The sequence below is a fragment of the Hemiscyllium ocellatum genome, chromosome 16 (assembly GCF_020745735.1).
Source record: "Hemiscyllium ocellatum isolate sHemOce1 chromosome 16, sHemOce1.pat.X.cur, whole genome shotgun sequence".
In the NCBI taxonomy this organism is placed as follows: domain Eukaryota; kingdom Metazoa; phylum Chordata; class Chondrichthyes; order Orectolobiformes; family Hemiscylliidae; genus Hemiscyllium; species Hemiscyllium ocellatum.
In genome coordinates, this window is record NC_083416.1 from 71,732,207 (window position 1) to 71,757,077 (window position 24,871).

The following is a 24,871-nucleotide window of genomic DNA, read 5'->3' on the forward strand; positions in this document are numbered from 1 at the left end:
CATTGGTTCATGGTTTGCCGACAGTCTAGGTTTGGGAAGGTTATGTCCAGGGCAATGTCTAGTCTGAAACCAACTCATGTCAGGTGGTGTAGGATAACATGGAGGAAATAGTTACTGGGAGAGTGTTGTAGGCTGGGATTTGCAAGTTGTAGTTTGGAACCATGTGGGCTTTTGAGATCAGGGAGCAGTTTGCCTTGATCAGGGGAAGATTCAGGCTCAGCATGGGGTTTTTGACACATTGACAGAGAGGGGTCTGGCCAGTTTGTGGACATCAGCTGTGACAAAGATGGGTTCCAGAATAAAGGGGTGAAGAATGAAGGATTACAGCAACATAGTGAGGAAGGAAGTGAATTGAGGAAATCGGGCGGTTGGAAGCAGGAGGTACTCAATTAGCCCAAAGAACTACCTCAATCTCTCCATGTGATCTTCTAATGAACTTCACAATTCTCTATCAAGTTGAAAAGAGCTACATCCAAAGTAGGAGGGTATTTTGTTTTGGAGGGACAGAATTACAATGTGCATTTTTCTGCCAATGGAAGGGGTCCCCAACAGTCAGGAGGCCAATACCTGTACAGCCATGTGCAGCTATCCGCAGTTGTTACATTGCCAGTGCAACAACAGCCTTTAATCCATCATACTCCCACAAGATCAGATGGACTCATGCCTTCAAAATACAGTGTGTCCTGATTGCAAGCTCATGCTGTCACAGATACAGAGGACTCAATGCAGTAATGGAGGCAAATATATCAAGTAACTGCTCCCTTCTTATAAAACAATTGTCACAAAGAGTGCATTCTGGCTGGATAGCTGAAGGAGAAGGAGCGATAAGAGACGAGGGTTAAGAGGGAAAGATGTGGGCAGGTGATAGCTGAGTGGTAATATCAATAGACTATCAGTATTGACACTTAAATAATGAAACAGATTCAATTTCCATCATGGCAAATGGTGAAATTTGAATTCAAATAAAATCAGGAATTACAAATGCAATGATGACCATGAGACCAATGATGTGTACTTGGAGTAGGGAAGGTGGACAGAGGGATGTGGCAGAAGCTGTGGGTGGGGTTTTGGATGAAAAAGAGGATAAATGCTCAATGTAGTATTTTGGAGTAGACAGTAAGCATTTATAATGGAGGCTGGTTAGCTCAGCTGGCTGACCAGCTGATATACATTGCACAGGGATGCAAACAGAGAAGGTGCAGTTCCTGCATTGGCTGAGGTTGCCACAAAGTCTCCACCTTCTCAACTCAACCCCACATTTTAAGCATGGTGACCCTCAGGTTAAACAGTTGCCAGTCATCCCTTTCTAATGAGTGAGTAGGATTGTGCAACTTCACCTTGACCTGTATTTGGGTGAAATGGAGAAGAAATAGAGATGACTGAATATGCCGGCATTTGACCAGTTGCAGACAAATAGTGATGGGAACAAGGTACTTGTTTATGTTTCCTATTCCCTATCACCTTATCCACACTGAAATTGTGAAAAAAAGTGCACTAGTTCAGAAACCAAAACATTTGAGTTTCACTAATTAAGTCTATAATATAAAGTATAAACAGAAAATGTGTTTTGAAGAAAGACAGAAATACAATATGATGAATCAGTGAGACATGTAGTTAGGTGTTCGCTGCAAGTTTGGGTTCTTGGAGTTCTCAGTTGAAGGTACAGCTTCACGTGTTCACATTACATGTAACGGTTTTATAACAGTGATCCTTTAATATTCACAATGAGGAAACAACACTTACATTCATAAACAGAAAAGTCTTGATTCACTTCGAGAACCATGAATCCATTTTCCTGCACTTCACACACATACAGCTTCTTATCTTCCACAGTAACATGTCTGACCATCAGATAGACTGTGTTATTCACTCGTATCTGATCGGTTTTCCCATCTCTCTGCTGAGATGAATCTCTCCGTTTCCATTGGAGACAGACTGTATCTGAGAGTTTGGAGATGGTACAGCTGAGGGTAACATCGCTGCCCACCCTGGGGTAAGGGTACTTGGCATTTGATTCAACTATGGAAAACACATCAGGAATGATTAGTGTAATCAGTGCCAGATACAATCCAATGACGAGCATCTAACTGATTTGTTAATGTGCCCTTCCTGAGCACTTGATCCTTAACATGCAAACAAGAATAAAACAAATTAAACACAGACCGTCTTATCAGGTTAATAAGATAAACAACCTGAGTTGTTTATCCAACAGTGAGTGAGAGAGCAGAGGTAATATACTTTAGCCATGAACTCGTTGGAGGATATTGGGTCAGGGTATGTTTCTTTTGGATGGCAGTTGGGGATATCGAGACCATCATTGACAGTGAAAGATGAGGTTGTGATTGAAAGGTAGCACCACATCATCAGACATTGAGAAGGCTCCTATTCTATTCTGTGCTAAACACACAAGTATACACAGGTGCTGGGTACCTGCACAATGATCCACATCATGGTCATCACAGCCCCAGTGGCAACTTCAATCAGTGGCCTCCCAAGATGTTCCTGAGTTTGGTTCCAAGTATTTGCCTCCAGGATGAATGGCAAATGCTTGTTCTAATACTGCTCTCTCTCACATGCAGTTCCACTTGACAAATGGCCAGTAACGATCAGATCTTCAAAATGTTCTTTGTAAACAGCGCATCCAATAGCTCCCAACTTCCAAACACCCTCTACCTCAACCCTGTGAGCTGTGTGAAACTCTGGGACAGGGCTCTGATCACTGGCTCTGGTGTGTGAAGTCTGACCTGGATGAGGCAGTGTTAGATCATTGATCTGAGAGAGAAGGTCCAATTCACTTCAATGTAACAACAACTAAAGTAAGAACATACTCAATGTAATATTCTCATCTGGAGAACACGTATGCAGCCATGCACAGAGGTGAATATTATTTCAGCTTGGGGTAGATCAGGTTTTCTCACACAGTTATGTAGATGTCAGCTTATTACATATGTGAGGAGTTTGCAAATCTTGTGAGAGGCTGGTTGCACACTTGATGTCCCTCCCACTACAGAATCAGTGCATCACTGTTAAACTGGGCTTGGAGAGACTCTCATTCCCTGAAAGGCCAGGGATCACCGAATATCTCAGGGTGGATCACGTTAATAAAGTACTGACCCAATCAGCCTGTCTCCCCCTGGACAGTCAGACATCCACCCTTGACCAGTGAGTGCAAAAGTGTAAGGATAAGAGAGAGTGAATGACACTTGTGAAGGGGATGCCACTGAATGTGTAATGGGGTGGGGGAGGTTGTATGCAATAGTGAGAGTGACAGAGTATAGGCCATGGTTGGAGGTGAGGTCAGGAGCAGAGTTTAAGTATGAGGAGCAGAGTGAAGATGGTGGCACTTACCTTGGCTGAGCAGAGAGGGGTAATTGACCTTCTTGGGGGGCTGCTGGCCATTCTTGACTGTGGATACACCACAGTTCTGGGTAGCAACCGCAACTATGCTGCCAGACTCTGATACCATGACCTCCTCAGTAGGTTCCCCAGGAAAAGGACAAGCCTCCTCTGGACATTCCCATCTCCTGGAACTCCACATCCCCATCAGAGAACCGTGGCATCATTTCCCCCTTCACTAGCAGCTTTGGAATGACTTTCCATCAATGGGCAGGGCAGATTTGGAATGCCAAAACCTGTCTGGGTGCACAGTGGCATTTCAAATGTGGCATAGTGGCAATGTATGCAGGCATTTGGCAGATATCTGGTGAGTGGTGATATCTTTCAGAAAGGGCAGGTGATAGGTGAGGATTAGAATCGGGGGGAGGGGTGCCTCGTGGTGCGGGTGAGGTACTTACTTTGATGAGTTGAGTAAGATACAGCAAAAAATCACATTCAACCTGAAAGTGAAAACACCTCCGCACAAATCGATAAATCTGCCACTGAGCCAAACAAAAATAAGATTCAGCCCCAGGCCCTTTTGGGTACTTAAAGGAACCTGCACAGTGACATCTTTTGGATTGGTTTCATGTGACAGTTTCTCACTGAACTGTCAGAACAGACTTTTGTTGATTTTCAGACCTTCCAAAAACCTGTTAGTGAGCGAGTCCATTCGTTTGCTCTCCCTCTGAGAGTGAAAACAAACATCATTTAAGTACTCAGAGAGGCAGAAAGACTTGTTAAAGTGTGAAGCTGGATAAGGCACAGCAGGTAAAGCAGCATCTGAGGAGCAGGAGAGTCAATGATTCAGTTCAGAACCCTACATCAGGACCTGAAACATTGTCTCTCCTGCTCCTCCAATGCTGCTTGACTTGCTGTGTTTTTTCCAGCTCCACACTTTAGCGACTCTGACTATCCAGCATCTGTAGTCCTCACTATCTCCAAGAAAGAGCTGGGAATGCAAGCCAAGACTTGATTCCAATTGAATGGCTGCTGAATTAAACATCACCAACGTTCACAACAGCAAGATACCATCCCAAAAAACCAAACTAGAATGTGAGTAGATCATCTCATAGTTGCTTTGTAGTTTTGGCATAGATCCACAAAGTTTGTGTCTTTTTAACTGATGAATATCACCCATGATATTCTTTTACAATCTTTCTCTTGTCTATTCTGTGAGCCCAATTTGTCTGGATTTAAATTAGGCAGATTTTTCATTTGCATCTTTGTAATTATCAATCTCTTCTTGCCATTCTAAGTTTGTTAAAGTAAATCAGATGTTGCTTCCTTGTTCATTCAGGAAACCTGGTGTGAATTTCTCTTATTTTAGATAAGACTAAAGGAGATGGCCTTGTGGGATTATTGCTAGACTATTAATCCAGTGACCCAGGTAATGTCCAGGGGATCCAGGTTTGAATCCTACCATGGCAGATAGTGAAATTTAAATTCGATAACATCTGGAATTAAGATTAGATTACTTACAGTGTGAAAACAGGCCCATCGGCCCTACAAGTCCACACCGACCCGCCGAAGTGCAACCCACCCATACCCCTACATTTACCCCACGGGCAATTTAGTGTGGCCAATTCACCTGACCTGCACATCTTTGGACTGTGGGAGGAAACCAGAGTACCCGGAGGAAACCCACGCAGACACGGGGAGAATGTGCAAACACCACACAGTCTGTCGCCTGAGTCAGGAATTGAATCCAGGTCTCAGGCGCTGTGAGGCAGCAGTGCTAACCACTGTGCCACCATGCCACCCATAGGCCCACATGATGATTGTGAAAATGTTATTGATTCCAGGGAAACCCATCTTGTACACTCATGCCCTTTTTGGAAGCAATCCTGACATTCTTATCTGGTCTTGAGTATTTAAAATTTGAACTTAGGCTGTTGTCAGAAGCAACAAATATATGGAGGTTTTAATTAACCACAGAATGTTTTTTCAATTTAAAATAACACAACAATATGACTTAAAGTTATAATTTGACAGTGTGAACCTGTACTGCTGCTTTGTTGAATTGGTTGAAATAGAAGATAAAGCAAACAAAGGAGTTTTCATAAAATGAATACTGACACAATAATTGACCATTCGAACTTACCTTGAACTGCTACCATGACATGACGATTTATGTGAAACAAGAACCTTTTTCCAGGAAATATCATTGGATTAGTCTGTTGCCAATCATGTCACCATAATACGGTTGATTGGACTTTTCTTGTAATTAAAACCCCTTTCCCAGGGAATATCATTAGATTATCCTGCTCTCAATCATGTCACCTTATTATACTTGATTGTCTTTTCTTGTAATTAAAACTGTACTGTCTCTCAAAAAAATAAAATGTTTATTGTTCAATAGTAATTGTGCAATTTTGCCACTGAACACAGAAGCTTCAGCCTTCGTGTGCTGAACAGCATTGCGTCAGGCTACCTTACTTTATTAAACTAATGACCTTGCTTCATTCAGACTGCATTCAGTTGATTCCTTTGACCAGTCTTGAACCAAGAGGCCCCTTCAAGAGGTCCATATCTTCAGACTGACCTATGTGTGACTCCAGACCCAAAGCAATATGGTTGACTTCTAACAGCCCTCTAGGTAATTAGGGTTGAACAATAAATGCCAGTGACACACATTCCATGAATGAACAAAAGTAGGGAAATGGTCACAGACCAATGGGAAACATCTTTATGATTAATTTGGTCATCTTTCACAATTGTGATGATCATAATATTGACTTCCAACTTGACTTCCAGTGCACACTTCCCATCAGCTTGTGGGACTGTAATTGTAGAGTAAAAAGTGAGGTCTGCAGATGCTGAAGATCAGAGCTGAAAATGTGCTGCTGGTTAAAGCACAGCAGGTTAGGCAGCATCCAAGGAACAGGAAATTCAACGTTTTGGGCCAGAGCCCATCATCAGGAATGAAGTTGAAGGGCTCTGGCCCGAAACGTCGAATTTCCTGTTCCTTGGATGCTGCCTAACCTGCTGTACTTTAGCCAGCAACACATTTTCAGCACTGTAATTGTAGCTGCCTTCTTAAAAAATTCAATCTTTAAAAGAAGAGACTTAGGTCAATCACATCATGAAATGGAAGGTGGCAAATAAGAGATCACATTGACTGCAATTGTTTAAGAAGGCAGTTCACTACCACCTTCCCAAGAGCAACTCGGGTTGGGCAAGAAATATTAACCCATCTCCTACACGAATTAAACATTTAGTTGTTGTTGGGAACAGGAGCAGGACAAAATAGATTTCAGGATTACAGCAGGACTGAAAGCAAATATGACAGCTGGAGCAAGACAGGGAACAGGGTGGATCAGGAGCAATGAAAGAGTTCCCCATTTTTCAATGATTTCAACACTGTTCGGGGAAATGACAATAAAGGAATGCCACATCATTTTGTGGATGTGCAGATCACAGAACAGAAACCTATACAACAGTGCCACAGTGAAAATTACTAGAAGTAACGGGTTAGTTTGTAAAAAAAAATCAATACATGCTACAGAGACTGTGACCCGTATACAAACTCACTGTTATATAGATTGATCCAGTTGTTCTAATGTTGAAATTGTCAAGATAGTTTTGCTCATTTTGACAATTTCAAAAGGAATAATGAACAGAATATATCCCCTTGTGTTTCTGTGAGAAATGCACTTTGTGCACTGCATGACTAAAACTCATGCAATCCCATCTCCACATATCCAATTGTTTACAGTCAGTTTATTGAATCTTTCCAAATGATATTTCACTCACCTTTGATCCCAAAAATGTTGTACCTTTTCAGGATGACTTCATTCAGCGGCGTCTGAAACAGGGTGTACAATCCCGCAAAGTCGAATTTGAGCTCTTGAAGTCTCAGATCTGGGGAACGATTATCATGGGACAGCCACCAGTGGCAGTTATTGTTTCTACAGTATTCACTCCATTCTGCATTCCATGACCTCGTCCTTGTTTTCTGAAAAGTAACCAGCTGTTGTTTTTCTTGCCCTGAGTGTGGTTCCCATTCCCAGACAAAAGTACCCTCCCCAGGATTGTCTGGTCCTTGTAATGAAATATCACCATGTCCATCTTCAAAATACTGATAAATTGAATTTCCTGTTAGAAAGAGGAATCATAATAGCATTTTAAACCATGGTAGTATTTTAATATCAAATCATAATGCTTTCACCTAATTTATGTCACTATTACTATCATTAATTTAGTTTGATTGAAGACAACTTTGTACGAGCTGGATCTACAACAGGTTTCCAATCTGTTTTCCCTGGAATAGTGTTTCTGAGTTGGGAGGAGCACAGGCATTTCCTGGGTGCACTCTCCCCCAGTCTAGAATGCAAAAGAGACAAATCCACTCTGAAAACACACTCCCAGTGACTCATCTTCAGAAGCAAGTCCTTTTTTGTGAAAGTTGACAATCCATTTCAATGTATTCAGAAGCTTCCTGTTTGCCGTTGGTGACCCCAGGCACACCTTAAGTCTGAAGTTCACTATGATCATTTACTGGACACATTCAAATCATCATCTGCAAATTTTTGAAGGAGAACTGCAAAATAAAGGTCTGGTTGGAATGGGGAGATACTGTCAGAGGAAGAGTTGGAGTGTGTTTATCAAAGTCCCAGCATTGGAGCTGGGACTTTGATAAACACAGGAAAAAAAATGGCCTCCTCTCCATCAAGCTCATCAAGAATGGGAGTCTGGGACCAAAGGCTCTGATGATGAGAGGTTGAGGCATGGGGCAAGGTCTGGGTTGAAGCCCCACCTGCTCAGAGGTGTGTTACAACACATCTGAACGAGTGGATGATAATGATCTCGAATATTCTCTATTATTTAGTTCCCTACACACTCACAATGTTTTCTGAAGCAGTCAGGTGATTTATTTTTTTCTAAAGTAATAATCAAGGTCAGAGAATCCTCAAGGATCAATGACCTAAATCAATTTTTCTTCAGAGTAAAGGGATAATACTGTTGGGTTTATTACAGATATATCAGACACTAAAGGCCATTAGCTTTGTTTTCTGTTCATAGAATATATGACATAGAACAATACAAAGCAGAATAGGTCCTTCGGCCCTCGATGTTGCACCCACCTATGAACTGTTCTCAGATCGTCCCCCTACACTATCCCAAAATCATCCATGTGCTTATCTAAGGATTGTTTAAGTCTCCCTAATGTGGCTGAGATGACTACCTTAACAGGTAGGGCATTCCAAACTCTTACCACTCTCTGCGTAAACAACTTGCATCAGACATCTACCATAAATCTATCACCCATCAATTTGTAGTTATGACCTCTCGTACAAACTGACATCATCCTCCTAGGAAAAAGTCTTTCACTGTCTACCCTATACAATCCTCTGATCATCTTGTATGTCTCTATCAAATCCCCTCTTAGCCTTCTTCTTTCCAATGAGAACAGACCCAAATCTCTCAGCCTTTCCTCATAAAGACAATCCCTCCAGACCAGGCAACATCCTGGTAAATCTCCTCTGCACCGTTTCCAATGCTTCTACATCTTTTCTGGAATGGAACGATCAGAACTATTCACAATATTCCAAATGTGGCTGCACCAGTGTTTTGCATAGTTGCAGCATGATATTGCGGCTCCAGAACTCAATCCCTCTACCAATGAAACCGAATACACCGTATGCCTTCTTCACAGTACTATCCACCTGGGTGGCAACTTTCAGGGATCTATGCACATGGACTCTAAGATCTCTCTGCACATCCACCTACCAAGAATCTTTCCATTGACCAAGTATTCTGCCTTCCTATTATTCTTCCCAAAGTGCATCACCTCACATTTAGCTACATTGAACTCCATTTGCCACCTCTCAGCCCAATTCTGCAGTTTATCCGAGTCCACCTGCATCTTGTAACATTCTTCCAAATTGTCCACTACTCCACCAACTTTCGTGTTGTCTGCAAATTTACTAATCCATCCACCTATGCCTGCGTCTAAGTCATTTATAAAGATGACAAAACAGCAGTGGTCCCAAAACACATCCTTGTGGCACACCACTAGTAACTGGACTCCAGACTGAATATATTCTGTCCAACAGTTTCTTATCCAAACTGCTACATCACCCTCAATTCCATGCGTCTGCATTTTCTCCATCAGCCTACCATGTGGAACCTTATTAAAGGGTTTACTGAAGTCTAACTATACCACATCAACTGCCCTACTCTCATCTACATGCTTGGTCACCTTCTCAAAATATTCAATGAGGTTTGTGAGACATGATCTGCCCTTGGCGAAACCATGTTGACTATCTGAAATCAAATTGTAGCTTGCTAGATGATTATAAATCTTATCTCTCATAATCCTTTCCAAAACCTTTCCTACAACAGAAGTAAGGCTCACTGGGTCATTACCTGGGTCATCTCTACTGCCCTTCTTGAACAAGGGCACATTTGCAATCTTCCAGTCCTCTGGTACTAAACCTGTACACAACGACGACATAAATATCAAAGCCAAACTCTCTGCTATCTCCTCCCTAGCTTCCCAGAGGATCCTCGGATAAATCCCATCCAGCCCAGGGGACTTGTCTACTTCCACTCCTTCTAGAATTGGTAACACCCTTGGAAAAAATGTCAAAACAACAGCAGTTTAAAAGGGAGAAGAGCAGACAAAGGAAGCACATGGTGAGGACAGTGCAGGGGAGGGAGAGAGAGAGAGAGAGAGGAAGAACCTGTACAGTTCCCACCTTTGCTGTTTGAATTCGTGTCTCGCTGGACATCAGAGTGCAACTGGGAAAATTAAAACAGTGAAATTCACAACTAATCTTGGAGGAACTGTTGGGCGAAGTTCACAGCACAGAATCAGTTAAGTACATTGTTGTTTTAAGTGTGCCCAAGATAAAGGCTGCAGTAGTGAGTATAGTGGATTCTTTCTTGATTATATGTTTTTGCAGATAAGTCTATTGATTAAACTTAAAATATAAGCCATAGCTATTAATTTAACCTGGGGCAGTGTTTGTAGAGGAATAAGACGGTGTTATTTTCTGGGTCTGTAGATTGTGAAGGAGCAAAAATGGCCTTTGCAGTGATATATACTTCTTGTCAGATGTTGGAGTTTAAAGAGAGTTTAAGGGTTATTGTGGATTATATCTGCCATAAATGCTGTTGGATGCGAATCTTATCAGATCGAGTGGATCGATTGGAGAGACAGAAGCGATGAGGAATTTGCAACAGCAACAGTATGTGATGGATGGCAGTTATAGGAAGGGGGGAAACCCTTCCTATAGATGGGTTAACTCCAGGAATGGTAAGAGAGGTAGGCTGCTAGTGCAGGAGCCTTTTGTGAATATACCCATTTCAAACAGGTATGCTGTTTTGGAAAATGAAGGGGGTGATGGATTCACAGTTGTGTGCTTGATACCGTTGTTATTTGGCTAAAGTCACTGAGGAACCTTTGACAGCTGACGGTTCTCTCTCTCTCTCTCTCTCTCTCTCGAACGTTGGTGAATGGCAGCTAACTCTGGGGGTGGGGTGGGGGCAGGGGGTGTGGGGGGGCGGGGGGGGAGCGGTGGGTGGAGGTTTGGAGTGGTGGTCTTTGCCCCTGCCCTATGCTTTTTATTCCTTGATGACATATCAGTATTCCTTGCAATAGGATTGCTAATATTGTTGTGAAAATCTGGGTGTACTGTACCTTTAAGAGAGTTAAAAGCTAACAGCACCAAGTGTTCTGAATAAGGTAAAAATGTAACACTTGGTTGAAAGTTAGGGTAGCTGGTTGCCTGGAAATGACAAAACAGATTCAAATTAGGCCAATCAGTTTAAATTGTGCTCCCCAAATTACCAAATTCCAATTAAGTTTGAATTATGAATATTGACTATCGTAAATGACAATGACACAATACAATGCTTTGTGGGGGGTATCAGTCCGGGGAAAATTAAATAGTTGAGAGGAGATCTGCCAAGCCAATGACATCTGCAGACTGCCTGGAGAATAGCTCTCTTAAAGGTACCTTCATCAATCAGTGACCTGTGAAACAGAAAACTCTCAGAAGATGAACAGAAAACCAAGGAAGAGAAGATTCAACATCTGACTGTTTTTAAAAACTTGAATGTTTGGTAAATCTTAATTGGGCGGTTTTATCGGACTAATATTATAAAAGGGGAAGGTCAAATATAGGTTAGAGGAAGGAGTTTAAATACCTGTTAGTTAATTATTTTCTGCTATAAATACAGTTGTTCTTTATTTGTGCTTTAAATGTTTCTTGGACTCTCAAATTTTCACAGATTGCTGTGGGAGATAAATATTTTCTGTGTTGCTGTTTTAAATTAAGCAGTATATTCTCAAAACCATCAGACTTAAAATTAACAGGCTTTTAGTATCTAAGTATCTGGTTCATACTGACTGACAAATTCAAAAGCCTGTTGCTTGATAAAAACTGCTGCTTGACCTGCTCACTGTACGGCCTTTTGATACAAATGTTTCAATTCAGGTGCTCTTTATGTACTTGCAAACTCTCAAGTTGCTGCTCACAGGCATCCATTTTAAATCTCGAAGCACAGATAAAGCACATGATCTTTTAAAAGGAGCACGCAAAGCCTTAACCCCTAGTACTTTGCAAACACAAATTCCTAACTTCTGACCTCCTAATCCACAAATACTCCACCCAATTTCACAACAAGGGCAATGAGAGATTGGCATTAAATGCGGGCACATTCCAGCTCATTGACACCAGGCCACGCTCCACAAGCTACAAACTGGACAGTTCTGGTTTCAAATGGATTGAATGGGATCCAGAAGCTCCCACATGCTGCAGCTGTGACACATGTCCTGAAGTATATTTTTTCTCAGTTAATATATCTTTCTTAACTAAATTGTAGTTCCTCCCTTCCCATAACTGCTGCACTCATCAAACTTCCAGCTCAAAGTTTTCCTACTCAAGCAGCACTCAGACAAATATATTTTTAATATCAAAAACAAAAATGATGTAGTTAGAGATTGATAGAGGCAGGTGATCAGAGATGGCCTTTCCTGATTGATTTCATGGGAATAGGGATGTTTTATGAAATGACATTAAGACATAGTTGGGAAATATGAACTGGAGAATTTAAATGAGAGGGGTGAAGATAAAGTGCAAAATGGATGAAATGATCCCAGAACATGCTGAGTTCTGACAGATGTTGAAGTTCCCCAAGGATAAGAAATCATTTGGTGCAAAGTTGAGTGAGGAAAGCAGTAAATACATTGCAGTGAGAACAATTTGATTAGTGTGCAGTAGAGAATGAGGATGACGGGGGAGAGGGGAGGGGGATGGAACAAAGTGGGATATGCAACTGAGAAAATGTATATGAGGAGAAAGGAGACAGATCAAGTCACAAAATCGTGTTGGAATCTGCAACTCAATGGACTAAATGGCCATATTTGGGGCCATAAATGATTCAGAATCAGGGAATCATAAAGTGTAGAAGAGGACCTTTGGTCCATTGGGTCTGCACCAACAGAAACTAACTCTAAACTACACTAGTTCCACTGTCCACACTTGGTCCAGAGCCTTGAATGTTGTGACATTTTTGAAATGTCTCCATAACATAAAAATCAGAAAGGTTTTGGAAAGGACTCTCTAGCCAAATGGAAATAAAATATATTGTCTACTCTTAGCCGGGTTCCCGTGAAGACCATGTTGTTGATCCAATTATCTACAATAAGCACAGCGATGAAAGGCTTATTTCCACAAGTGCACGGACACTGTTGAGGGAGATCTGTTTCATGGTGGTGGGAGCTGAGACACTTGGAGATTATATATGATCAACAGTGGACCAGTGAGTGGAACATATAGAGCACGAGATGTATTAGGCAGGATATTCAAAGGGAGAGCAGGATGGGACTTCTTGTGTTTTTCTTCATAATGAGGCAATGTGAATGTATCAAGGAAACCGCCAGATAATGCCAAGGATGCAGAGAAGGAAATCTAACCCTAACCCTAACCCTAACCTACCAGATCATAAACTCAGGGTAATGGTAGGAAAGCAAAAGGGTCAAAGGGTATGAAGGGTTGGGGGGCGAATTGGGAAAATACAGCACATAAAGTTTGAGAATTGAAATAAGGCAAGGCAATAGGAGAGAGTTGTCTAAAAGAGGTAAAGACTTTGAAATTTTTTGGAAAAAGAGAAAACATGATGCTTGAAAAGAATGCATTTTTTTTAGCTTCATCTGTTAAACAGTTTTTTACAGAAAAGATGGTATCTATTCTGTGAGGTCTCATTCTGTTTGTGTGAGCAGGACAGAGAAAAGGTCAAATTGGTCTTTCTCGCACTCCATATGGTTCATGAAATATTTAAGAAAATTTCAACACATTGACAACAAAACAAATGATAATGATCATTCTATGGTCAGACTGAGTCACTGCAACTTCTTCTGCTCAAACACTGGCCTAGTCTTCAGATATCCTTTCCACAGCCTTTGTTATGATGCTTAATAACTATTGAAAAAATTCCTGGATTATTTTGTCCAAAATCAGAGCCATCTCTGTCTGTTTTACAATATCTCTGCTTTGTTACACATGGTTTTGTGACACAGTGAATTGAAGAGTAGGTTAAGCTCTCAAGGTTTACAACGGTAAGCTGTTTCAAACGTTAGCTTCATGATCAAATTTACCATCTCATGTAGATTATCAGCTTTCACTCCAAATTTTGATGGAACAGAAACTACAAACATTTAACACTCTCTGTCAAATGTTCATCCACTTCCCAAATGCACATTGTTGTAATAAATGACTAATTAACCAATTTGTCTTCCAGACAGTGAGGTGTTATCTCAGGGAAAGTTTCTGACAAACTGCACCATTGTAGAGGCTTATACACAAGATATAAAGGATGGGTTACTACTGCCATTAAGAGCAATAAATGGGAACAATATTTCCTTTGGATTCTATTTGTTAAGAACAAGCCCTGAGTCACTTACCACGGAGTTCCATATAGTACGGGACGGAAACCTGAGGCATGTTTTGATGAAACAAAACACATGTCCACTTCCCACTGCCTCTGTCACCTTTCCCAACAATCAGTCTCAATGATTTATCTTCTTTATTCCTCACAGTAAATGCCTTTTCTTCAACAATATTACCATTGCTATTGATCCAAACAAGTCTCATTGATTCAGTGACATCAGAGACAGAGCAGATCAGGGTAACGGAGTCTCCCACAGTTTCGACATCAGAAGGCTCGACTGTGACTGTGTAAACAAGAAAATAGTTTAGCGTTTAAACAATTGCTTGATCATTGAAAACATCATCAACATTCTGTTCCCTACCTTTAACTGTGATTAATGTAATGGTCACCATCGTATTTGATTGCATTGAACATGTGTAAACTCCTGCATCTTCAAACAGGACTGGGACAATCCTCACATTGAAATTCTTGCCATCAAACTTTGTCGTTGTGGGGACTAGTCGATTCCCAAAGTGAATTCTGTTTATATTGAGGGATTGAGATCTTGAAGCAAATGTTATGATTTCCTCCTCATGTTGAGCATCTGACCTCCAGCTCCAAACAGCAGTATCATAATAATAATAATAATAATAATAACAAGTCAGGTTGAGTTCACTGCGATCTGTGCCTGAGCGATAAAGAGTGTAGCTCTGTTGATGTAAATCTATGAGAGAGACAGAGAATCACATGCTGGAACTTTATGCTTGAGCAAGAACAGGGAAAAGGCAAAATAGCAAAAGACTATTGTTGCATTAAATTATTTTCATGTTGATCATTAAAACATTGCGTTATCAGTTTTTCAAAACAATTAACTATTTAAACTTTAGTTGAGATCAATATGTAGAAAAGGTAGACTTTGTTGAAAATCATGAACCTTTTTTTTATCATTTTAATATGTTTCCTTTTGATGATATAAAGATTTAAGAAGCATCCTGATGGATAAGTTAATAGGAAAAGAACAGAAGGATTCAGACTGAGTGGAGGCAAACGGTTTTTAACTTAAAAAGATTGTTGTCAGTGTAGTCTTGGTACATTAAAGGGCCTGTCCCTGTGCTGTATGGTTCTTTGTTCTTTGTTCTGAGACATCCAATTCCCAATATTCTGACACTGAACAAAAACATGTAATCCTGCTGCTAGTGATCGCTTCAATTTAACTGCAATTTGAGATTATTGAAAAGGGCAATGGGATATTCTAGTCTCAGAAATGGTGAGAGGAATATGAGACAGGGTGCACTTAATTGAGCAGTAGGTAAAATGACCAGATTCTCGGCGTTGAGATAAACTTCAGTGATGAAGTTCTCGCTCCACGTGTGGTGGTTTGACCATCTCATCTGTAGGTATCGAGGTGTTTATTGGCATTAGATTCAAAGCACAACCACACATTGCAGCCTGGAGCCCTTCCTACAACCTTACCCTCCATTGGATACACAGCAACCTTCCCCTCAACTGCTTGATGCTTCTAACCATGCCCTCCCGCTGCTGGACACTCTAAACCCTACTCTCCTCTGCCTGCTACCACAAAGCTGCTCTCCTCAGCCTACACACCCAATCCGCTCCTCTGATTGTTGTGTTCAACTTTTCCCATCCTCTGACAGTTTCCCTCATCCTAGATCTAGCAGACAGAATTCCAGGATCTGGAAAAATCCCTTTCAGCCTCAATGAAAGGCTAACCCCCTATTCTGCCTCAAGTCAGATCTTGGAAAACTCAACCCTCCAAACATTCCATCTCTCACCCCCTCAGCCTGCAACCCCAGGATCTCAGCTGTCAGCTCTTGGCCTCACAGAAAACGCTCCTTTGGCATTTTCCTCACTGCCTGTACTGAATGCCCTCACTGCTCACCATGCCTCAAATCACAGGCTGTTTCTCACTTGCATTGGCTGCTGTTAGGCTCACTACTGAACTGATCAGTAAAGAAGGGGAAAAAAAAAACTCAGGTGTGATTGTAGAAGCAGCAGTTTACCATTTCTCTCCATTCCATGTACAGGAGGTGGGGGTGGGGAACCTTTCTCTGATTGTTGAAAAATCCTTTAAGGTACTCCCTCTTGGGCAATTTGAAGCCTCTGTGTACTTTGACTTTGACAAGGGACTGTCCTCAAGCCCATCCATTGGTTCATGGTTTGCAGACAGTCTAGGTTTGGGAAGGTTATGTCCAGGGCAATGTCTAGTCTGAAACCAACTCATGTCAGGTGGTGTAGGATAACATGGAGGAAATAGTTACTGGGAGAGTGTTGTAGGCTGGGATTTGCAAGTTGTAGTTTGGAACCATGTGGGCTTTTGAGATCAGGGAGCAGTTTGCCTTGATCAGGGGAAGATTCAGGCTCAGCATGGGGTTTGTGGCACATTGACAGAGAGGGGTTCTGGCCAGTTTGTGGACATCAGCTGTGACAAAGATGGGTTCCAGAATAAAGGGGTGAAGAATGAAGGATTACAGCAACACAGTGAGGAAGGAAGTGAATTGAGGAAATCGGGCGGGTGGAAACAGGAGGTTCTCAATTAGCCCAAAGAACTACCTCAATCTCTCCATGTGTCCTTGTAATGAACTTCACAATTCTCTATCAAGTTCAAAAGAGCTACATCCAAAGTAGGAGGGTATTTTGTTTTGGAGGGACAGAATTACAATGTGCATTTTTCTGCCATTGGAAGGGGTCCCCAACAGTCAGGAGGCCAATACCTGTACAGCCATGTGCAGCTATCCTCAGTTGTTACATTGCCAGTGCAACAACAGCCTTTAATCCATCATACTCCAACAAGATCAGATGGACTCATGCCTTCAAAATACAGTGTGTCCTGATTGCAAGCTCATGCTGTCACAGATACAGAGGACTCAAAGCAGTAATGGAGGCAAATATATCAAGTAACTGCTCCCTTCTTATAAAACAATTGTCACAAAGAGTGCATTCTGGCTGGATAGCTGAAGGAGAAGGAGCGATAAGAGACGAGGGTTAAGAGGGAAAGATGTGGGCAGGTGATAGCTGAGTGGTAATATCAATAGACTATCAGTATTGACACTAAAATAATGAAACAGATTCAATTCCCATCATGGCAAATGGTGAAATTTGAATTCAAATAAAATCAGAAATTACAAATGCAATGATGACCATGAGACCAATGATGTGTACTTGGAGTAGGGAAGGTGGACAGAGGGATGTGGCAGAAGCTGAGGGTGGGGTTTTGGATGAAAAAGAGGATAAATGCTCAATGTAGTATTTTGGAGTAGACAGTAAGCATTTATAATGGAGGCTGGTTAGCTCAGCTGGCTGACCAGCTGATATACATTGCACAGGGATGCAAACAGAGAAGGTGCAGTTCCTGCATTTGCTGAGGTTGCCAAAAGTCTCCATCTTCTCAATTCAACCCCACATTTTAAGCATGGTGACCCTCAGGTTAAACAGTTGCCAGTCATCCCTGTCTAACGAGTAAGTAGGATTATGCTACTTCACCTTCACCTGCATTTGGGTGAAATAAAGAAGAAATAGAGATGACTGAATATGCCGGCATTTGACCAGCTGCAGACAAATAATGATGGGAACAAGGTACTTGTTTATGTTTCCTATTCCCTATCACCTTATCCACACTGAAATTGTGAAAAAAAGTGAGCTAGTTCAGAAACCAAAACATTTGATTTTCACTAATTAAATCTATAATATAAAGTATAAATAGCAAATGTGTTTCAAAGAAAGACAGAAATACAATATGATGAATCAGTGAGACATGTAGTTGGGTGTTTGCTGCAAGTTTGGGTTCTTGGAGTTCTCAGTTGAAGGTACAGCTTCACGTGTTCACATTACATGTAACGGTTTTATAACAGTGATCCTTTAATATTCACAATGAGGAAACAGCACTTACATTCATCAACATAAAAGTCTTGATTCACTTCGAGAACCATGAATCCATTTTCCTGTACTTCACACACATGCAGCTTCTTATCCTCCACGGTAACATGTTTGACCATCAGATAGACTGTGTTATTCACTCGTATCTGATCGGTTTTCCCGTCTCTCTGCTGAGATAAATCTCTCCGTTTCCATTGGAGACAGACTGTATCTGAGAGTTTGGAGATGGTACAGCTGAGGGTAACATCGCTGCCCACCCTGGGGTAAGGGTACTTGGCATTTGATTCAACTATGGAAAACACATCAGGAATGATTAGTGTAATCAGTGCCAGATACAATCCAATGACGAGCATCTAACTGAATTGTTAATGTGCCCTTCCTGAGCATTTGATCCTTTCCATGCAAACAAGTAAAAACAAATTACATACAGACCATCTTATCAGGGTAATAAGAAAAACAACCTGAGTCCTGCTCCAACAGTGAGACAGAGAGCAGAGGTAATATACTTTAGCCATGAACCCATTGGAGGATATTGGGTCAGGGTAAGTTTCCTTTGGATGGCAGTTGGGGATATCGAGACTACCATTGATAGTGAAGGATGAGGTTGTGATTGAAAGGTAACATCACATCATCAGACATTGAGAAGGCTCCCATTCTATTCTGTGCTGAACACACAAGTTTCCACAGCTGCTGGGTACCTGCACAATAATCCACATCATGGTCATCACAGCCCCACTGGCAACTTCAATCAGTGGCCTCCAAAGATGTTCCTGAGTTTGGTTCCAAGTATTTGCCTCCAGGACGAATGGCCCTTCAGGAAATGCTTGTTCTAATACTGCTCTCTCTCACATGCAGTTCCACTTGACAAATGGCCAGTAATGATCAGATCTTCAAAATGTTCTTTGTAAACAGTAGCATCCATTAGCTCCCAACTTCCAAACACCCTCTACCTCAACCCTGTGAGCCGTGTGAAACTCTGGGACAGGGCTCTGATCACTGACCCTGGTGTGTGAAGTCTGACCTGGATAAGGCAGTGTTAAATCATTGATCTGGGAGAGAAGGTCCAATTCACTTCAATGTAACAACAACTAAAGTAAGGACATACTGAATGTATTATTCTCATCTGGAGGACAAGTATGGAGCCATGCACAGAATTGAATATTATTTCAGCTTGGGGTAGATCACAAAGTTATGTAGATGTCAGCTCATTACATATGTGAGGAGTTTGCAAATCTTGTGAGAGGGTGTTTGCACACTTGATGTCCCTCCCACTGCAGGATCAGTGCATCACTGTTAAACTGGGTTTGGAGAGACTCTCATTCCCTGAAAGGTAGGGATTAGGGAGGATCTCGGAGTGGATCACGCTAATAAAGTACTGACCCAATCAGGCTATCTCCCCCGGGACAGTCAGACATTCACCCTTGACCAGTGAGTGCAAATGTGTTAGGGTAAGAGGGCGTGAATGAAACTTGTGAAGGGGATTCCACTGAATGTGCAATGGGGTCAGGGAGCAACAGTGAGAGCGACAGAGTATGGGCCGTGGTTGGAGGTGGAGGCTGGAGCAGAGTTTAAGTATGAGGAGCAGAGAGAAGATGGTGGGACTTACCTTGGCTGAGCAGAGAGGGGTAATTGACCTTCTTGTGGCACTGCTGGCTATTCTTGACTGTGGATACAGCACGGTTCTGGGTAGCAACCTCAACCATACTGCCAGGCTCTGATACCATGACCTCCTCAGCAGGTTCGCCAGGAAAAGGACATGTCTCCTCTGGACATCCCCATCTCCTGGATCTCCATATCCCCATCAGAGAACCGTGGCACCATTTCCCCCTTCACTAGCAGCTTTGGAATGACTTTCCATCAATGGGCAGGGCAGATTCGGAATGCCAAAACCTGTCTGGGTGCACAGTGGCATTTCAAATGTGGCATAGTGGCAATGTATGCAGGCATGTGGCAGATATCTAGTGAGTGGTGATATCTTTCAGTAAGGGCAGCTGATAGGTGTGGATGAGAATCAGGAGGGAGGGGTGTCTCGTAGTGCAGGTGAGGTACTTACTTTGATGAGTTGAGTAAGATACAGCAAAAAATTACACACAACCTGAAAGTGAAAAAACCTCCACACAAATCGATAAATCTGCCACTGAGCCAAACAAAAATAAGATTCAGCCCCAGGCCCTTTTGGGTACTTAAAGGAACCTGCACAGTGACACCTTTTGGATTGGTTTCATGTGACAGTTTCTCACTGAACTGTCAGAACAGACTTTTGTTGATTTTCAGACCTTCCAAAAACCTGTTAGTGAGCGAGTCCATTCTTTTGCTCTCCCTCTGAGAGCGAAAACAAACATCATTCAAGTACTCAGAGAGGCAGAAAGACTTGTTAAAATGTGAAGCTGGATAAGGCACAGCAGGTAAAGCAGCATTTGAGGAGCAGGAGAGGCAATGATTCAGTTCAGGACCCTACATCAAGACCTGAAACATTGTCTCTCCTGCTCCTCCAATGCTGCTTGACTTGCTGTGTTTTTTCCAGCTCCACACTTTATCGACTCTGACTATCCAGCATCTGTAGTCCTCACTATCTCCAAGAAAGAGCTGGGAATGCAAGCCAAGACTTGATTCCAACTGAATGGCTGCTGAATTAAACATCACCAACGTTCACAACAGCAGGATACCATCCCAAAAAAACAAACTAGAATGTGAGTAGATCATCTCATATTCGCTTTGTAGTTTTGGCATTGATCCACAAAGTTTGTGTCTTTTTAACTGATGAATATCACCCATGATATTCTTTTACAATCTTTCTCTTGTCTATTCTGTGAACCCAATTTGTCTGGATTTAAATTGGGCAGATTTTTCATTTGCATCTTTGTAATTATCAATCTCTTCTTGCCATTGTAAGTTTGTTAAAGTAAATCAGATGTTGCTTCCTTGTTCATTCAGGAAACCTGGTGTGAATTTCTCTTATTTTAGATAAGACTAAAGGAGATGGCCTTGTGGGATTATTGCTAGATTATTAATCCAGTGACCCAGGTAATGTCCTGGGGATCCAGATTTGAATCCTACCATGGCAGATAGTGAAATTTGAATTCAATAACATCTGGAATTAAGATTAGATTACTTACAGTGTGAAAACAGGCCCTTCAGCCCTACAAGTCCACACCAACCCACCGAAGTACAACCCACCCATACCCCTACATTTACCCCACGGGCAATTTAGTGTGGCCAATTCACCTGACCTGCACATCTTTGGACTGTGGGAGGAAACCCACGCAGACACGGGGAGAATGTGCAAACACCACACAGTCTGTCGCCTGAGTCGGGAATTGAACCCGGGCCTCAGGTGCTGTGAGGCAGCAATGATAACCACTGTGCCACCATCGGCCCACATGATGATTGCGAAAATGTTATTGATTCCAGGGAAACCCATCTTGTTCACTCATGCCCTTTTTGGAAGCAATCCTGACATTCTTATCTGGTCTTGAGTATTTAAAATTTGAACTTAGGCTGTTGTCAGAAGCAACAAATATATGGAGGTTTTAATTAACCACAGAATGTTTTTTCAATTTAAAATAACACAACAATATGACTTAAAGTTATAATTTGACAGTGTGAACCTGTACTGCTGCTTTGTTGAATTAGTTGAAATAGAAGATAAAGCAAACAATGGAGTTTTCATAAAATGAATTCTGACACAATAATTGACCATTCGAACTAACCTTGAACTGCTACCATGACATGACGATTTATGTGAAACAAGAACCTTTTTCCAGGAAATATCATTGGATTAGTCTGTTGCCAATCATGTCACCATAATACGGTTGATTGGACTTTTCTTGTAATTAAGACCCCTTTCCCAGGGAATATCATTAGATTATTCTGCTCTCAATCATGTCACCTTATTATACTTGATTGTCTTTTCTTGTAATTAAGACTGTACTGTCTCTCAAAAAAATAAAATGTTTATTGTTCAATAGTAATTGTGCAATTTTGCCACTGAACACAGAAGCTTCAGCCTTCGTGTGCTGAACAGCATTGTGTCAGGATGCCTTACTTTATTAAACTAATGACGTTGCTTCATTATGACTGCATTCAGTTGATTCCTTTGACCAGTCTTGAACCAAGAGGCCCCTTCAAGGGGTCCATATCTTCAGTCTGACCTATGTGTGACTCCAGACCTAAAGCAATATGGTTGACTTCTAACAGCCCTCTAGGTAATTAGGGTTGAACAACAAATGCCAGTGACACACATTCCATGAATGAACAAAAGTAGGGAAATGGTCACAGACCAATGGGAAACATCTTTATGATTAATTTGGTCATCTTTCACAATTGTGATGATCATAATATTGACTTCCAACTTGACTTCCAGTGCACTCTTCCCATCAGCTTGTGGCACTGTAACTGTAGCTGCCTTCTTAAAAATTGAATCTTTAAAAGAAGAGACTTAGGTCAATCACATCATGAAATAGAAGGTGGCCAGTAAGATGACCCACCAGCCAAACCTAAGATCTATCAGTGCTGAGCCATACCACCGAGATCACATTGACTGCAATTGTTTAAGAAGGCAGTTCACTACCACCTTCCCAAGAGCAACTAGGGTTGGGCAAGAAATATTAACCCATCTCCTACACTTACATTAAACATTTAGTCGTTGATGGGAACAGGAGCAGGACAAAATAGATTTCAGGATTACAGCAGGACTGAAAGCAAACATGACAGCTGGAGCAAGACAGGGAATAGGGTGGAACGGGAGCAATGACAGAGTTCCCCATTTTTCAATGATTTCAACACTGTTCGGGGAAATGGCAATAAAGGAATGCCACATCATCTTGTGGATGTGCAAATCACAGAACAGAAACCTATACAACAGTGCCACAGTGAAAATTACCAGACGTAATTGATGAGTTTAAAAACAAAATCAATACATGCTACAGAGACTGTGACCCGTGTACAAACTCACTGTTATATAGATTGATCCAGTTGTTCTAATGTTGAAATTGTCAAGATAGTTTTGCTCATTTTGACAATTTCAAAAGGAATAATGAAGAGAATATATCCCCTTGTGTTTCTGTGAGAAATGCACTTTGTGCACTGCATGACTAAAACTCATGCAATCCCATCATCACATGTCCAATTGTTTTCAGTCAGTTTATTGAATCTTTCCAAATGATATTTCACTCACCTTTGATCCCAAAAATGTTGTAAGTTTTCAGGATGACTTCATTTGGCCATGTCTGTAACAGGGTGTACAATCCCGCAAAGTCGAATTTGGGCTTTCTAAGTTTCAGATCTGGGGAACGATGATCACGGGACAGCGACCTGTACCAGTTATTGTTTCTATAGTATTCACTCCATTGTGCATTCCAACTCCCCATCCTTGCTTTCTGAAAAGTAACCAGCTGCTGTTTCTCTTGCCCTGAGTGTGGTTCCCATTCCCAGACAAAAGTACCCTCTCCAGGATTGTCTGGTCCTTTTAATGAAATATCACCACATCCATCCTCAAAATACTTATAAATCGAATTTCCTGTTGGAAAGAGGAATCATAATATCATTTTAAACCATGGTAGTATTTTAATATCAAATCATAATGCTTTCATCTAATTTATGTCACTATTAATATCACTAATTTAGTTTGACTGGAGACAACTTTGTACCAGATGCATCTACAACAGGTTTCCAATCTGTTTTCCCTGGAATAGTGTTTCTGAGTTGGGAGGAGAACAGGCATTTCCTGGGTGCACTCTCCCCCAGTCTAGAATGCAACAGAGACAAATCCACTCTAAAAACGCACTCCCAGTAAATCATCTTCAGAAGCAAGTCCTTTTTTGTGAAAGTTGACAATCCATTTCAATGCATTCAGAAGCTTCCTGTTCGCCATTGGTGACCCCAGGCACACCTTAAGTCTGAAGTTCACTATGATCATTTACTGGACACATTCAAATCATCATCTGCAAATTTTTGAAGGAGAACTGCAAAATAAAGGTCTGGATGGAATGGGGAGATACTGTCAGAGGAAGAGTGATTGCATTGGAGCTGGGACTTTGATAAACACAGGAAAAAAAATGGCCTCCTCTCCCTCAAGCTCATCAAGAATGGGAGCCTGGGACCAAAGGCTCCGATGATGACAGGTTGAGGCATGGGGCAAGGTCTGGGTTCAGGCCCCACCTGCTCAGAGGTGTGTTACAACATATCTGAACAAGTGGATGACAATGATCTCGGATATTCTCTATTATTTAGTTCCCTACACACTCACAATGTTTTCTGAAGCAGTCAGGTGATTTATTTTTTTCTCAAGTAATAATCAAGGTCAGAGAATCCTCAAGGATCAATGACCTAAATCCATTTTTCTTCAGAGTAAAGGGATAATACTGTTGGGTTTATTACAGATAGTATCAGACACTAAAGGCCATTAGCTTTGTTTTCTGTTCATAGAACATATGACATAGAACAATACAATGCAGAATAGGTCCTTCGGCCCTCGATGTTGCGCCGACCTGTGAACTGTTCTCAGCTCGTCCCCCTGCACTATCCAAAATCATCCATGTGCTTATCTAAGGATTGTTTAAATCTCCCTAATGTGGCTGAGATGACTACCTTAGCAGATAGGGCATTCCAACTATAACCACTCTTTGCGTAAACAACTTGCCTCTGACATCTATCTTAAATCTCTCACCCCTCAATTTGTAGTTATGACCTCTCGTACAAGCTGATGTCATCATCCTCAGGA

At 41.6% G+C, this 24,871-nt stretch overlaps 1 protein-coding gene across 2 annotated transcripts in view; it reads right to left on the reverse strand.

Moving 5' to 3' along the window:
• Nucleotides 1-24,871, reverse strand: part of LOC132823469 (uncharacterized) — a 67,405-nt gene that overhangs the window by 29,125 nt on the left and 13,409 nt on the right. The window contains exons 1-5 of one of the 2 annotated variants that reach the window (XM_060837371.1): nt 18,164-18,284; nt 14,639-14,980; nt 14,291-14,560; nt 7,132-7,473; nt 1,744-2,019 (exon numbers count right to left, since the gene is read on the reverse strand). In XM_060837371.1, coding sequence (XP_060693354.1) covers nt 1,744-2,019; nt 7,132-7,473; nt 14,291-14,560; nt 14,639-14,980; nt 18,164-18,269 — 1,336 coding nt within the window. In that variant the 5' untranslated portion in view covers nt 18,270-18,284. Of the gene's footprint in view, nt 1-1,743; nt 2,020-7,131; nt 7,474-14,290; nt 14,561-14,638; nt 14,981-18,163; nt 18,285-24,871 lie in introns of those variants that run through there. The other variant, XM_060837372.1, reaches the window with a different exon arrangement.